The sequence below is a fragment of the Vulpes vulpes genome, chromosome 6 (genome assembly GCF_048418805.1).
Source record: "Vulpes vulpes isolate BD-2025 chromosome 6, VulVul3, whole genome shotgun sequence".
NCBI classification, from domain to species: domain Eukaryota; kingdom Metazoa; phylum Chordata; class Mammalia; order Carnivora; family Canidae; genus Vulpes; species Vulpes vulpes.
The window spans coordinates 9,030,394-9,047,170 of NC_132785.1; the positions used below are offsets into that span (position 1 = coordinate 9,030,394).

Sequence of the window (16,777 nt, forward strand, 5' to 3'; positions counted from 1 at the left end):
ACCATCAGCCTCTGAATGCATTTCCCTTTCCAAGCTTGAAATTTTAACAATAAACATTACTTGAGTGAATTAAATTGTCCTAAAGCCCTAAATCTACTGAACAGATGTGTTCCATAAACTAAACCATAGATGATATCAGATGCACTTGAATTTGAAATTATGTGTGTCATCTCAACATACATGTATATAGTAAAGTCCCTGCCACAATCCTGGTCTTTCTCTGTACAATTTTATATTGGATCTGTTTCAGAGAACTGCTGGTAGTAAATAAACAGTAGATTCTCAACATGACAGCTTATGGGTTTTCATCCCTGTAGAATGTGTAAATAAAAGGGAAATGGCAAGGATCTATTGGAGGAAGAGGTCTCCTGTGCTTTGGTAAATGTGTTGCACTCCGCACTGGTTAAACAGGGTAACAGTTGATATTTTTAGGTCAAAATCTTTTGCAGTACTCCAGAACACAGATGTTACTTTTCTCCACTTGTCTTTCAAAATGCTTTAGCACAAAAGGGCAGTTTTCTTATTTGAAGGACGGGGTGGGGGCGGGATAGATGGATCCGTTCTTTAAGGCATCATAGTAATCTGTCCGCTTACTCGGGTATTTCCACAGGATGGAGTATTATTTGGAGTCAAAGGATTAAACATACCCCACTTGGCAGAAAGAACATTAGACTATACTAAGTTCTATTTTTAGCTCTGCCCATGTTAGCTGGGTGGTTTTAACACATTACTTAATTTATGTCCTTAGCTTCCTCATAGTTCTTGTCTCATTGTTAAGAGAATTACATGAAATTATGTGAGAAAACAATGAAACTTCTAGTTTGAGATCTGGCCCAAGAAGGTCCTTAGTAAGTGATAGCTCCTATGGTGATCATCAGTAATGATCTAACAACTACTACCATTAATGTTATGATTGTTAACCTTGGAATATGTCAGGCCGCGAACATGTATATCTCTTTACTGGAGAGAACGCAAATGAGATGTGTTCTTTGACTTCAGATTTATTACTGGGTTTGCTGGCTGTAATGAGCTCATACTCTATTCTGGACCAACTATTTAAAGCAAATAGGAGACATCAAATAGTAATTGTCACAGAATAACTGTGTAATACCTGGGGTGCTTATTTAAAAATACAGATCTCCTGGACTATCCCTGGAAATAGTAATTTCAGGGGTCTGGGGTGAGTTGGTTAATCAATACTTTTTTACTAGAATTTTAGGGGGTTCTCATTTGGAGTTATTCATGGGTCCCCAGAAATGATATTCAGAGTACTTCAGAACTTTTGAATATGTATTTGGTTTGTTTATATGTTATAGTCTCTGACAAAACAAGCTTATGAAGGTGGCTTCACTGAGTTCTGGTGGGGGTGGTTCTTCTCTAATTTTATCTATATGTTGTTTGCTACATGCATTATTTTATGTAAAATTTGTTATATTTTGAAACATTTTAAGCATCTTACATAAATCTGTGCTTTATTACTACCTTCAAGCTTACTTCTTTTAAATGTTAAATTGGAATTCGTTAATGAGTCCCAAAGATGTTAAAGATGCTGTATTGCATTATGTTTGCATTGAACTTGGTTACAAGTAACTCTATCCTGTGTGAAATGTTTAGGTGAAATAGCATCTGGAAATCTGAGGATTGGAGCCATTAGTGCACCGATCTATAATACCCATGAGAAAATGAAAGTGCCTGATGTTCTGTTCTATGACAACCTTCAGGTAAGATCATTGCTTTGCACTTATGGATAAATCACCTCTTACATTGTGGTAATTAACTCTGCAGTGAAACTGATGTTTAATTACTTTTGTAATTTGCTAAGTTCAATTCATATGATGCAAAATGAGATGTTGAAACATATTAAGGCATTGTAAACTCTTAAACTCTTTTCAAAGACACTTGAAAATTGGAAGAGTTGCTACTGTGATTAGAGTAATATATTTTATATGTGCACATGCACTAGATTCCAGGCAAATAAAGTGAATATATCATTAAATTAAAAGCAGAATGAGCTAATACTCATCCTTTCTTTTGCTTTTAGTAGTTCAAAGAGGATGTGTCCTGTTCTTTTCCTCATATTCCTTTCCTTTTCCTGAAAATCCCTAATATTTTTCTATTCTGTTTGTCTTTTTTTTTCTTTTTAAGGGAGGAATATAGATAATTTCTTACTTGTAAATTAACCAATAATTATGGACCTTCTACTAAGACACAGAAATAAATCTATCCCCAGAAATCTTTACTATAAATCTTCATTTTAATAAGAATGTTTTCCAGAGAAAATTACCCATAATGTAGAAGAATTTTTTCTTTTCCAGATTTTATGTCAAGTTGTTATATATTTATTTTATAAAAAGAAATATACTTAAAATTTTCTCTATATTTGGTCCCTAATATGCATGTAAATAAAAACCTTAAATTATGTTAGAACTTATACTTGCTATTTCTTTTTTAAAGATTTATTTATTTATTCTGAGAGAGTGAGAGAGAGAATTCATGAGCAGGAGGGGCAGAGGGAGAGGTAGAGAGAATCCCAAGTAGCCTTTGTGCTGAGCACAGAGCCCTACCTGGGGCTTGGTCTCATGATCCTGAGATCATGACCTGAGCTGAAAACCAAGAGTTGGACACTTAACTGACTGCACCACCCCCAACACCCCCACTTCTTACTATTTTTACTCTACTGAGGAGTTAGGAAAATTAAAAAAGGTTTTTATCTGTTATTTCTCAATCATATTTGTTGTTCAATTAGTACCATAATTTATATCCCTATATTATATTAACAACATAGAAGTGTTGGGGCAAATTCTTTCTCAATAAAAATCACGATCCAATGTTTTGAAATCTGTCAAAGCTGTAATTACTCCCTATGACATAGGCAAAGGCATCACCTGTATTTGTTATGTATTTATTCTATAGCCCATTAACTAACATAGGTTTTACTTTTCTTCCAGAGCATTAATGCTCTTACACAAGAAGTGGACAGATGAACAGATAATAAAGATACTTTTAAAACACAAAGGAGGAAAAGAACCTTGCCTGTCAAAGAAGGACAAAAACATGATTATAAGGAAAATTTACTATATCTAAGCACTGATGGCATCACACACAGTGTCCATGTAGTAGAAAGGAATAAAGAAAAAAGAACCAGGAAACTTTGTTATAAGTGACAATTCAAAAAACTCCATGGTAGCAAAGGTTGAAAACACTTCCCAGCAACTAAGAATATAGGAAATTCAGTAGCAGGGAGGGCCATTGTGCCCTTGAACAGTGTCTGTTGCCATGGTATTTGTGACATAGACATTGAGGACCGCAGGGCTGCTGTGAACTTTACACAGCAGCCCTGAGGGACTGGCTGTATCCTGTCTCCAGATGTACCTTTGCTTCATCAAGCATTATGAATTAACCATTAATGAAAAATCTTAGCTGTACCAATTCAAGGAACCGTGGCTTTGGATTAAATTTGCTTTTGTTGCATAGGTTTTTGTTTCCTTTCATGCTGTACTTCATTTCGAAGCAGTACTTTTCGATGTCTCTTGAATATTTAGGCGCTTCCATATTATGCTATTCTATGTTCTGTGATCCCCTTAGGACCACATGGTATTGAAATAGATTTTCTAAATGTGTTTTCCACACCCCTAAAGTCAAGTCTATTTTTCCTTATTTTGAGTCTTCAGCAAATAGCACATGCCTGGCATATAGTGAATGCTGAACAAATGTGTGTTTAGTGGATTAATAAAGAAGGAATAAGATTTTAAATGTTCATAATTGGGAGTATCATCTTATTAAATCTGTCATTAAAGAATGTGTAAAATGTCTAAATGTCTACCATGTATCGAGCCTTGTTCTGAAGTGTTTGGATAAAGAGATTAAAATACATACACATAAACATACACACACACATACATACATACATACATGCATACATACACACACACACATACTTGTGTAGCTCCAGGGCTCAAATTACCTAGGTCTGTCAGGGGAGAAAGACAAGAAAATACACAAGATTACAGTGTGATGGAAGTACACACGGGTAACTGTGGTAGCACTGATGAGATGATGGATGGTCCTAGATTGGAATGATCATGGAAAATGAGTTGACCAGGCAAAGTTGAGAGGCTCTCTTAGGCAGAGAGATCAGCATTTGCAGAGACTTGGATATGTGACAGAGCAGTTCATTTAGGACGCTACATATAACTAATTATCACTGGCACAGAGCTAAGGTTTCAAGTAGAATAGTGACAAGAGATGAGGCCAGTGGGTTAGGAAAGGGTCAGAACATGTTGACCTTGCTAATTAAGGAATCTGGATGCTATTCAGAAGAAATGAGGAAACCACTGAAAGGTGTTAAGGACATTTCCCATGATAACTTTGCATTCGCTCTTTAATGTTGTCTATAAGTTGGAACCAAGGCAGAGAGAGACTTGTTAGGGAGCTGTGGCAGTAGTCTAGATGCAAGTTAGGAAGGATGAAGGATCTAAACGAAGGGGGTAGAGTGGAGAGGACACATAGCAGGTCTGTTTAGGCAGTGGGTAGAGTTACTGAACTATGTGTAAGATGAAAGACAAGACTCTGCCTCAGGGAGCACATAGTCTGGTGGAAAAGTAAATGGAACAGAAAATGACTCTAATTTTTGACTTAATATAATGTTGGAGGAGAGTGACGGGAGATGAGGCTAAGACCAAATCAAGAAGATAAGAAGGAGAAAGGGGTTCTGTGGGGTGGGGCGCTAAATTGGTGATGGAAGTCAAGAAATACAGACTTCCAGTTAAAAAATAAAGAAGTCATGGAGGTGTAATGTATAGCACGGGGAATATAATCAATACTATTGTACTGACTTTGCAAGGTGGCAGATGGTGGAGATCATTTCACACGGTATATAAACGTTCAATCATGTTGCACAACTCAAAATGAATTTAACATTGTAATGTCAAGCATACCTCAACAAAAAAGTAAGTAGCCTTTAGTGCAAGGAAAAGAAAAAGGCAGTAAGGATGAACCTTTGTTTCAATGGTATTAGGAATCATTTAAGGAATTTCAAAAAAAAAAAAAAAAAAGAAGTGACATGATTTTGAACGAAGAAGTGACTGTCAGTACTATAAAGAGCACATTGCCTCAAGGAGAAACTGAAGTTAGAGAAGCCAAATTGGCTGATAAAAATCTAGGCCGGAGATGCAAACACCTAAATGAAAACTGGGGATAGAAAGGAAGGGAGAGATACCATTGACTTTTGGGTAACTTAATAGCTTAGACTTGATGTTTACCTGGCTCTTGATAAAGGAGGAATGAAGTACGCAGGAAGATGATGATCGAGGTTTGGTCAGGTGGTAGGAAGTTATGTTATTAATGAGGGTAAAAGATACAGGCTAAGGAGTGAGGTTGAGGAGAAAGTAATGAGACAAGTTTTGGATATGTTGAGGTTGAGGAGACTGGGAAGTAACCAAGGACATAGTGGCTTAGAATATGAGGCTGGAGTTGAGGAGGAAAGTCTTGCTGTTGAAGTTCAGCATAGAATTGATAGCTGAAGCAATGGAATGGGTGAGAGGATTTGGGGAGAGTAGTCAGAAGTAGCTCATCAGGCACCAACACATGGATACCCAACTCTGCACACAGCCCTCCATCTCCCTTGGGTGGGTGCCCGTGGGCAACTAGGCACAAGCTACTCTACCCTAACCCTTGACTCCTGAGGAGAGCATGTGAAAAGATACTGAGAGAGAGCAAATGAAAGAACATGGGGGAAGTCAGTACCTAAGGAATTGGTACAAAAAGATCCCACCAGAAGATTATGGAGAGAAATTGTTAGACAGGTGGGAGGGTTCAGGAGAGATGGACATCTATCTGGAAGAGGAGACTTTTAAGAAACTGTAGTATTCAAGTGGGCCAAGAGGTTAAGAGAAGAATTACATAGGCAGTGACCTTAGCCTTAGCTAAAGTTTGTTGATTTGAATAATCAAGTTAGATGGAATGAGGGTGTGAAATAGGAGAACATGAGTACAGGATAGAAGAATGCAACTATAGTTGGAATTATTTTTCAGGATTGACATTGCTTTTTTATCTGGCCATGCAAGTGCTCGTTCCAGCTTTTCTGTCTATTTCTCATGCAGATTAGCCCTGGAAGGGCTTAAATGTTGTCTGGAAATTGGCACTAACTTTTCATTTTAGAAGGAAGAAGTCTCCAGACCATATTATCACTAGAACCCAGAATAAAGGGTATTGTAGGACTCCCTTTTAACTAGGGTAACCACACACATTGGCCTGCCTAAGATAGGCCCTAAAATAGTTCCTGTTTACGTTTGTTGTCTCTCATTATTAACAGCATCTCTTTTGATTCGTTAAAGTGTTCCAGAGTGGACAATAAATTGGCAGGCCCACCTACTTCAAGCTTTGTTAAAACCGTAGCTCAATGGTGTATCTGAAAGCATTTCAAAAAAATAAAAACTACAAAGATAAACATTCAGAAATACTCATCTGTTTTTGAAGGAAAGAAAAATCTTTCTCAGTTTCTCTAAGAAAAGAACTCTGAAAGTACAGCTTAATTTGACAAGTAAGAGGAAAATGTATGAGATGTCAAAAAAAAAATCAATAAAACAAGTTAAGAAAAGAAAAGCAAGTAACAAACTAGAAAAATATCTGCAGCATGTATTAAATGCAAACAGTTAATTTGCCTTTTCCACAAATAGGGAGCTTCAATAACTTCAGGACTTAAGAGGCTGTTACTGTTTTGATACAGAAAACCAAGAGAAAGAAATAGGGATATTAATTGTTCTGGGATAGATTTCCTCCCCCAAACCCCACGTAGAACCTTTGTGACCTACTTATGGTTGGCCTATTTTTCCAGATATAGAAGAGCAATGTAATTTCCTTCGTAGCTATTGTGAACAACTTTAATCTTGTTCTTTTATTATATCCTGTCCTAATTCAAATAAAAAATGTGGGAACTAAATAATATATTTCTAATTCTAAAGTTATACATCTTTGAAGGTAATGATTAAGAGCAATTTAGTGTAAAATGTTCCATGGAAATCTCCAATTATTTTGGAATGCTTATGATATTTACATTATTAGCAAGTATTAATTTAAATATTATGTTAAATTATAAGCCAACCCTACATAAAGCAATAGTGAAAATTTATTTGAGCTAATTACAAAAACTCTTTGTAAGTAATGATGAGTGGCTTTGTCTTGCTTAGGCGGACTATTTCAAGTTTTCGGTATCAGTGATCTAACTAGTTATATAACTTACAACCACAGCATTAATTTTTATTTTAGAAAATTGTTTGAGAATTGTTTGAGTATTGTCTATTATAGTAGATGTTTTGCTTTCTTTTTTATTCAATTTTTTAAATTGAAAAACAAAAACAAAACCAACTTACCCATTTCTCCCACCCCTACCCCCTGCCTATAACAACCACCAATGTGTTTTCTATATCTATGAGCTTAGACGTTTTATTTTTTTTAGTATATATATGTCATATATATTTTGTTTATATATTTCAAATATACACATGTATATTTTTTAGATTCCATATATAAGTGATCATACAGTACTTGTCTTTCTCTGTCTGACTTATTTCAAGTAGCATAATGCCCCCTAGGATCATCCATGTTGTTACAAAGGGCAAGATTTTATTCTTTTTTTTTTTTTTTTTAATTCATGAGAGACATAGGCAGAGGGAGAAGCAGGCTCCATGCAGGAAGCCTGATGTGGGAGTCGATCTCAGGACCCCAGGATCATGACCTAAGCCTAAGGCAGACGCTCAACCACTGAACCACCCAGGCATTCATTCTTTTTATGGCTGAATAATATTCCGTTGTGTCTATATATGCCACATCTTCTTTATCCATTCATCCACCAATTGATACATAGGTTGTTTCCAAACCTTGGCTATTGTAAATAATGGTGCAGTGAAGGTGGGGATGCAAATATCTTTTCAAATTATTGTTTTCGCTTTCTCCAAAAAAATTCCCAGAAGTAGAATTGATAGATTATATGGTAATTCTATTTTTAATATTTTGAGGAACTTTATGCCAATTTCCATAGTGGCCGGATCAATTTACATTCTACCAATACATAAAGTTTCCCTTATCTTTACATCCTCATCAACACTTGTTATTTCTAGTCTTTGTGATAATAGCCATTCTAACAGGTATGAGGTGACATCTCATTAGGTTTTTGACTTACATTTCTCTGATGCTGTGATGTAGAACATTTTTCCATGTACCCATTGGCCTTTGTAAGTCTTCCTAGGAAACGTGTCTATTCAAATCCTCTGCCCACTTTTTACTTGGATTGTTTGTTTTTTCCTGTTGAAATATATGAGTTCTTTATATATTTTGGATATTAGCCCCTTATCAGATATTTGATTTGTTAGTATTTTCTCCCATTCACTAGGTTGCCTTTTCATTTTGTTAATAGTTTCCTTCACTGGGCAGAAGCTGCTTAGTTGGATGGAGCCCCACTTATTTATTTTTGTTTTTGTTGCTTGTGCTTTTGGTGTCAGATTCTAAAATCACCACTAAGACATATGTCATAGAGCTTACTGCCTATGTTTTCTAGGAGTTTTATGGTTTCTGGGCCTAACGTTCAAGTCTTTAATATAATTTTATAATATAATAATTTTGTGATAGTTTTTATGTATGGTAAAAAAAATCCAGTTTTATTTTTTTGCATGTGACTGTCCATTTTCCCAGTACTATTTATTGAAGAGACTGTCCTTTCTCCATATTTTCTCCATTCTTGACTCCTTTGTCATAAATTAATTGGCCATTGATATATATGGGTTTGTTTCTAGGCCCTTTATTATGTTCCACTGATTTACATATCTTTTCTGCCAATGTTACACAGTTTTGATTACTACAGCTTTTTTTTTTTTTTTAATTACTATGGCTTTATAATATAGTTTGAAATCAGAAACTGTGATGCTTTCAAATTTGTTCTTCTTTCTCATGACTTTTTGACTTTTTGGGGTCTTTATGATTCCATATAAATTTTAGGATTGTTTGTTCTGTTTCTGTGAAAGATGCCATTGGAATTTTGATAGGGATTGCATCGAATCTGTAGATTACTCTGGGTAGTATGGCATTTTAACAACATTAACTATTCTAATCCATGAACATGGAATATCTTTCCATTTATTTGTATCTTCCATTTCTTTCATTAATGTCTGACAGTTTTCAATACACAGGTCTTTTACCTCCTTGGTTAAATTCATTTGTAGGTATTTTATTCTTGCTAATGCAATTGTAAGTGAGACTGTTTTCTCTTTCTGATGGTTCATTATTAGTGTACAGAAAAACCAACAGGTTTTTTTTTTTTTTTGTATTGCTTTTGTATCTTTCAACTTTGCTGAATTTTTTTTAGTTCTAACAGCTTTTTGATAATGTCTTTAGGGTTTTCCATATATAATATCATGCTATCTGTAAATAGTGATAGATTTACTTCTTCCTTTCCAATTTCCTTTTTTTTTCTTCTCTGATTTCTCTGGTACTGTGTTGAATAAAAGTGGCAAGAGTGGGCATCATTGTCTTGATCCTGATCTTAGAGTAAAAGCTCTAAGCTTTTTACCATTGAGTATGTTGTTAGCTGTGGGCTTGTCTTATATGACCTTTATTATGTTGAGATATGTTCCCTCTATACTGCTTTGTTGAGAGTTTTTTTTTTTTTATCATAAATGGATGTTGAATTTTGTCAGGTGCTTTTTCTACATCTGTTGCAATGATCATGATTTTTATCCTTCATTTTGTTAATGTGGTGTACCACATTGAATTGATTCGCAGACAATGAATACAATGAACCATCCTTGTATCCTTGCATTAATTCCCACTTGATTATAGTGTATGATTCCCTTATTTTATTGTTAGATTATGGCTTGCTAATATTTCATTGAGAATTTTTGCATTTATGTTCACTCAAGGATATTGACCTATAATTTCCTTCCTTGTCTGGTTTTGGTATCAGGGTAATGCTGGTTCTGAAGAGTGCCCTTCTATTTTTCAGAAGAGTTTGAGAAAGATTGGTATTAATTCTTTGAATGTTTGGTGGAATTCACTAGTAGAATCTGGTCTAGACTTTCATTTGTTGAGAGTTTTTTGATTAAAGATTGAATTTCTTTACTAGTAATATGTTTTATATAAGTACAGCTACTTCAGCTTTCTTTTGGTTTCCATTTAGATGAAATATCTTTTCTCATCTCTTCACTTTGAGTCTGTGTATTTTTACATCTAAAATGAATCTCTTGTAGATAGCTAATAGTTGAGTCTTGGTATATTATCCATTTAGCCACTCTATGTCTTTTGATGGAGAATTTAGTCCATTTACATTCAGAGTAATTATTAATAGGTATGTCATAGTATAGGTCTCTTTATTGTCATTTTGTTAATTGTTTTCTGGCTATTTTTGTAGTTTTTCTGTTTCTTATTCTCTTTTGCGGTTTGTTGGCTTTCTTTAGTGTTATGCTTATATTCTCTTTATTTTTTGTGTATTTACTATAGGTTATTTCCTTGTAGTTACCATGAGGCTTAAAATAATATATTTGCAACAGCCTATTTTAAATTGATAACAACTTAAATTTAATCCCATTGTAAAGCTCAACATTCTTGCTCTTCTCCCTCATGTTTTATGGTTTTGCATGTCACATCTTATATTTTTTATCTTGCATATCCCTTAACTAATTATGGTCATCCTTGGGACGCCTGGGTGGCTCAGTGGTTGAGTGTCTGCCTTTGGCTCAGGGCATGATCCCTGGGTCTGGGATCACGTCCTGCATCAGGCTCCCTGCATGGAGCCTGCTTCTCCCTCTGTCTGTCTTTTTTTGCCTCTCTCTTTCTGTGTCTCTCATGAATAAACAAAATCTTTAAAAAAATTATTATTGTAATCCCTTACATAATTATTATAATTATTAAAAGCAGTAAAATAGCTTATATATTTGCCTTTAACCTACATACTATCTTGATAAGTGATTAATCCACTATTTTTATTATATATTTACCTTTCCAATGAAATGTATTTTCATACATGTTCTTATTACTAATTTGTACCCTTTCTTTTCAGCTTAAAGTCCTTTTAACATTTCTCATACAGTCGGATTAGTGGTGATGATTCACTTAGCTTTTGCTTACCTGGAAAACTCTTTATCTGTTTTTCACTTCTGAGTGATAACTTTGCCAGTATTGTTGGTTGGCAAGGTTTTTTTCATTCCTTTGAATGTATCACACCACTGCCTTCTGGTGTGTGATATTACCACTGAAAAATCTGCTGTTTGCCTAATGGGTGTCCCCCTGTATGTAACAAGTTGTTTTTCTCTTGCTGCTTTTAATATTCTCTTCTTGCCTTTTACTTTTGACATTTTAATCATAATGTGTCATAGTATAGGTCTCTTTAGATTCCTCTTATTTGGAACCTACATCTGATGTCTATTTCCTTCCCTGGGTTGGGGAAGATTCTAGTCATTGTATTTTCAAGTAAAATTTCTACCTCTTCCTCTCTCTCTTCTTGTTTCTGGGGCTCTGTGATGTAAATGTTAGTCCCTTAAGTCCCTTAAACTATCTTTACTTTTTGTAATTCTTTTTTCTTTTTGATGCATTGATTGAGTTAGTTCCAGTGCCTTGTCTTTGAGTTGACTGATCCTTTCTTCTGCTTCATCTGGTCTGCCATTGAACTTTTTGGTTCAGGTATTGTAATCTTCAACATTGTGACTTCTGTTTGCTACTTAAAAAAAATTTTTTTTTTCATCTCTATATTGAAGTTCTTCTGCATCCATCTATTCTTCTCAGTTTGGTGAGCATCTTTATGACCATTACTTTGAACTCTATCAGGTAAATTACTTACTTCATTTTGTTAAAGTTTTTTTTTTTTTCTTCCTGAAGTTTTATCATGTTCTTCCATTTGGAACATATCCTCTGTCTTTTCAATTTGCTTAACTGTCTCTGTTGATTTCTATACAGCGTGTGAGATGACTACTTTTCCCACTGTTAAAGGAGTGGCCTCATGCAGAAAATGAACCTTGTCATTCAACTGTGCCTTAGCTCTTTATTATCTCTTAAATCTTTGTGTTTGTCCAAGCTACCTATTATATTTTTAATAGTTCCCAGTAGTTGAGAATGTGCAAAGATCTGTGTGTGTGTCTCATATGGGAGAGTCAGCACTTAAATTTAGGCTGCCTAGAAACCACACCCTCAGGCATCAGCTTTTAAAAGTATGCCCAATAATATAATCCTATGTACCACAAGTGTAAGCCCCACTGATCACAAGAACCAAGTGATCTGATGCTGTCTACTGGGTGACAGCCACAGGATTGGGGCTCCAAACAAGTATGTAAGCCCTTTTCTGGGTGATACTGATGAACTAGAGCAAGGCTAAGAGAGATAGCCAGGATGGCATCCACGATGGCCTATGTTTCTTGAGAGAACTCCATAGGCCTCTAAATGTGTGCCAAACCTGAAGCTTGTTCCTTAGACTGAATCTCCAAGGCAAGCAGAGAGGTTTCCTTCATAGAAAACTAAGGATTGTGCCTCAGTCCACTGTCTGTGCAGTGTCCTGGGCTGGTAGCCTGCCAAGAACCATCTTTATAGTTGCCAGAGTTCCATGGAACCCAGAAATGTAAGGGCCTCCCCACCTCCAGGCTCCAGAGCCAGGTGATTAAGGAGTGTCTACTGGGTGACAGCTTTAGAAGCTAGGGCAGTAGACATAAAAACCAGGACACAGATGTGTGTAAAGCTCCCTTCCAGGAGACACTGGTGCTTTGGTGTGATAGAGGGTGAGCACAAAGATAACACCAGCCCTCTGGGGTCTCTAGCAAGGATTGTAGCCAGCCCCAAGATTCATTTTAAATTAAATACTGTCCCTCACGCCTCAGTCATGATGGTTAGTTTGTAAGCCTTCATAGAAAGATTGAGCTCCTGGGTTTGCTGCCTCTTGCTCTACTCTGGGATGGTAGCTATTTAAGAACTGTGTCCCCAGGTTACAATCCTGTGGTGCCTCCAAAGGTAAGCCCCACTGGCTACCAGAGCCAGGCGATGTAGAGGTATCTCCTAGCAGCAGTCACAAAAATCAGGGTGCCAGAGGCCTGAGTTCCTTTCTGGGCAGCACCAATTATCAGTCGTATGGGACCAGGAATACAAGCTCCTTTGGCCTCCATAGCCAGGCAATCCTAGGTGGCAGCCATAAAAATTGAGACACCAGACACACAAAAGCTCTTTTCCAAAGATTCTGGTACTCTGAATCATAGCAGATGGAGAACACAAGGATGGCACTTGCCAGTTTCCATCCCCAGAGAGAATTCCAGTAGGCTTCTACATGCATGTGTTAAATGAGATGCCTGTCCCTCAGGCCAAGGCTTTAATATAAGCAGGTGAGCCTCCTTCACTTTAAGTCTGGGCACAGTCAGCTGCCTCTGAGGTGGGCTCCAGGGCAGGTCAGTTTTTCAGACTGCCAGGGTCTCATGGGTCTTGGGATGTGAGCCTTGTTCGTTTTCAAAGTTAGATGTTTTGGGGGCTCATCTCTCCAGTGTATGTCTTAAAAGTTGGAATGCTCAATGTGGGGTGCGAACCCTTCACTCCTCAGGGAGAAGCTCCATGTTTTGAGTTCCCTCCCAGTTATAGGATGCTGTACTGGGCGGGGGGGGGGGGGGGGGGGGGTGTTGTGGTGAGACTGTGTCCCAGCCTCTCCTACTTGCTTTGATGATTTTCTTCTTATTTGTCCAGTGCATAGTCATCAGTCAGGTAGCCTTTAGATTTTTCTAAGAGGTAATTATTTCATATATTGCTGTACAATCTGTACGTTCATGGGAGCAGGTAAGATCAGGATCTTTTTACACTGCCATCTTGAACTGAAACTCTAAATGCTTTACTTAGCATGAAGATAATCTTTATTGTTAACTCTGTTACTTCACCTTGATAATGCAAAACATGATTAACCTCTAGTTCTTTTTTCTCTAGCACATGATAGTGATGGAAGACATGCTGAAAGACTTTCTTCTTGGAGAACACCTATTATTGGTTGGTAATCAGGTGAGTTATGTATGGCTGGAACTTAGAGGGTCTTCCACCCTCTACACTTTAGAATTACTTCAGAGCATCAATCACCATTCAGTCACTCATCAAGTTATGTCCGTTATACCTCATAAAGGTTGACTCCTCTTTCCTACATCTGTCACCCTAGCCCAGCTCACCATCATCTATCACGTGGGCTACAGCAGTACTTTGCCAATATAGCTCCACCCTAACCTTTTTTTTTTTTTAATTTTTATTTATTTATGATAGTCATACAGAGAGAGAGAGAGAGAGAGAGGCAGAGACACAGGCAGAGGGAGAAGCAGGCTCCATGCACCAGGAGCCTGATGTGGGATTCGATCCCGGGTCTCCAGGATCGCGCCCTGGGCCAAAGGCAGGCGCCAAACCGCTGCACCACCCAGGGATCCCGCTCCACCCTAACCTTACTCCTATTCTGATCTACTCTTTGCTCTGCAGCCAGATTGATACTTGTCAAACTAAAATCTGACTAGGTCTCTCTTTTTTGCTTAAATTGGCTTCCCATGGCTCTTAGCTATAGTCTTCAGTATGGCTAACAGTGTCCTGCAGCATCTGGCTTCTGCCCACCTTTATAGTCCTAGGCCTTGGCTTCCTTTCTCTCACTGGGTGGTAGCTTGAGCTACTCTGAACTACCTTCAGTTTCTTATCTCTGTCCTGGTCCTTGGTGCATGCTCTTCTCTACATGGAGCACTCCCAGTTCCCTTCCTCTATCCCCCTCCCCTACCTCCTGAGGGGTCTTCCCTTGTCCCTAGCTGAGTAAAGTTTCCTCTGCTTCTGCATCCTTCTTTCACACTAGTGGTAGTCATCACTCTAATAATGTTACTCTGTTTACATATAGAATGATAGTCTCTCCAACTAGTCTATAGTTCTCTTACTTGTTTCTGTATTCTCAGTTCCTAGAACAATGTCTGCTACATAGTAGATATTCAGCAAGTGTTTATGGAAGCAATGGATGGATGGAAAGATGGAACATCTTCTGATGTTCCCCAATTGAATGATCAGATTCATGGTGACCAGCAACTTTGGTTTTTTAACTAGGTCTTAAATTAACAAAAAACATTCAGAAGGAGTTTGGTCTTTATTTTTACTTTTTTAAAAAGTTACAAAAACAATACATATTCTTTATATATTTAGCCTCTCATACTTACAATTTTAAAGGGTTGATTTGTTTTTTTTTTTTTAAATTAAAATGAGCCAGTTGAATGGCTTACTGATTGAGTGCACAGGTTTAGAGGTTAGCTGGCTAAAGGTACAATAGGAACCCTTTCCCAGATGGCTGTGACTGTGATGGCAAATTGTTTATCTTACCAAGGCTCAGTTCCCTGATATCTACCCTGGAAATAAAAATAGTATGCACTCGGGTAAGAGACACATGAGGCAATGCACAGAAGAAACCTCACACAGTGCTTGGCTCATAGTAGGTGCTCAGTTAAAATTAAATCTGTTTCACTGTGCTTTAAAAAGGACTTTAATATTTTTTTGTTTCATGTTTTTCTAAATAAGAGTTAAAAGAAGAGTGATGAATTTTTCACAGATTTTTGTTGTTGTTGTTCACTGTTTCAAGACTCTTACCTACCTTTATTTACTGAAAAATCGTTTTTCCTGATGAGTATCTGTACCAGAGTGGAAGGAAAAATCGTTTTTCCTGATGAGTATCTGTACCAGAGTGGAAGGATGGAGAGCAGTCAGCAGTCCAGTATTCAGACCTTGATTTCAAAACCCAGGAAGGCAATTTTTCACCTATCTCTAAAAAATAATGACTCTCATCTCACGTTGAAAAATGCTGTTATATAGCCGAGAGATTTCACAAACTTTTTATAAGTGGTTAGACCCTGGTATGCTCAGTGTGTCCTTTTCAAGATTTCTGCCTGAATGGCCTTAGACACAGACTCTGCTGGTAGTAGCAGACCAGCAGGACAAAGAGAGTAAACCAAGAATATATAGAGCTGGGGCTTGAAGAACAATTTTGCCTAAGGAGCAGGCTTTCAAACGGAAGGTCCCTAGAGGTCAAGCTATGATGCAGCTTTGAAATATTCTAGATTATACTGATTCCATAAGGGTTTAGTGAGTGGGATGCAGTAAGAGTTTCTTGGCAAAGGCAAAGTTTACATTGAGCAGATATAGAGTCAGGATCTCACAAGAGTTGTCTAGGTTGAAAGGTTAAAGTTAGAACCTACCCAGTAACCAGAAGGACAGGAGGCATATTCTAACCTCTGGGAGACTGAGGAGAGCTCTGCAGGATGAGGGTGAGATTGAACAGAGGTTTGTTTCCACTTTCTGATAAATGAAAAAGGGGGCGGTATGCTTTGAAATCACTCTAGAGTGCTATATGAAGGCTGAGAAATCCAGTATGGTACCTCTAGGCTACTTCCAGTCCCAAAGAGGAGAGCAAGACAGTAGACAAAGGGCAAAGCAATGGGGTAGAGCGAAGAGCAGCGAGGTACATGCCTAGACCCCAGCATCTGGTGAGGATAGGCGATCCCATTGATTTTCAGACTTCCCTCAGGTTGGCTCAGCAAGCGCTGGGCAGAACTGGCACATTGGGGATTCTCAGGAGGAGCAAAGTGGAGGCACAGGGTATCATGAATATCTCTCAATGGCTGCTATCACAAACTGCCCCTGTCATCAGCAGATCACAGTGTTTTGCCTTATTTTGTCCTTGTTCTGTCACCCTCTGCTTTGGAGAAAGAAAAATTGACAGAGAGAGATTGTATTCAGTATAAATGTGCTGTATTTTATTGGCCTTTTTCAT

The 16,777-nt window shown here is 37.4% G+C and overlaps 1 protein-coding gene across 4 annotated transcripts in view; it reads left to right on the forward strand.

The window, feature by feature from the left end:
* The window catches only part of VWA8 (von Willebrand factor A domain containing 8), a 340,735-nt gene that overhangs the window by 139,558 nt on the left and 184,400 nt on the right, over positions 1-16,777 (forward strand). For all 4 annotated transcript variants that reach the window (XM_072760629.1, XM_072760627.1, XM_072760630.1 and 1 more), the window contains 2 exons: positions 1,615-1,721; positions 13,933-14,004. In XM_072760629.1, coding sequence (XP_072616730.1) covers positions 1,615-1,721; positions 13,933-14,004 — 179 coding nt within the window. The remainder of the gene's footprint in view (positions 1-1,614; positions 1,722-13,932; positions 14,005-16,777) is intronic.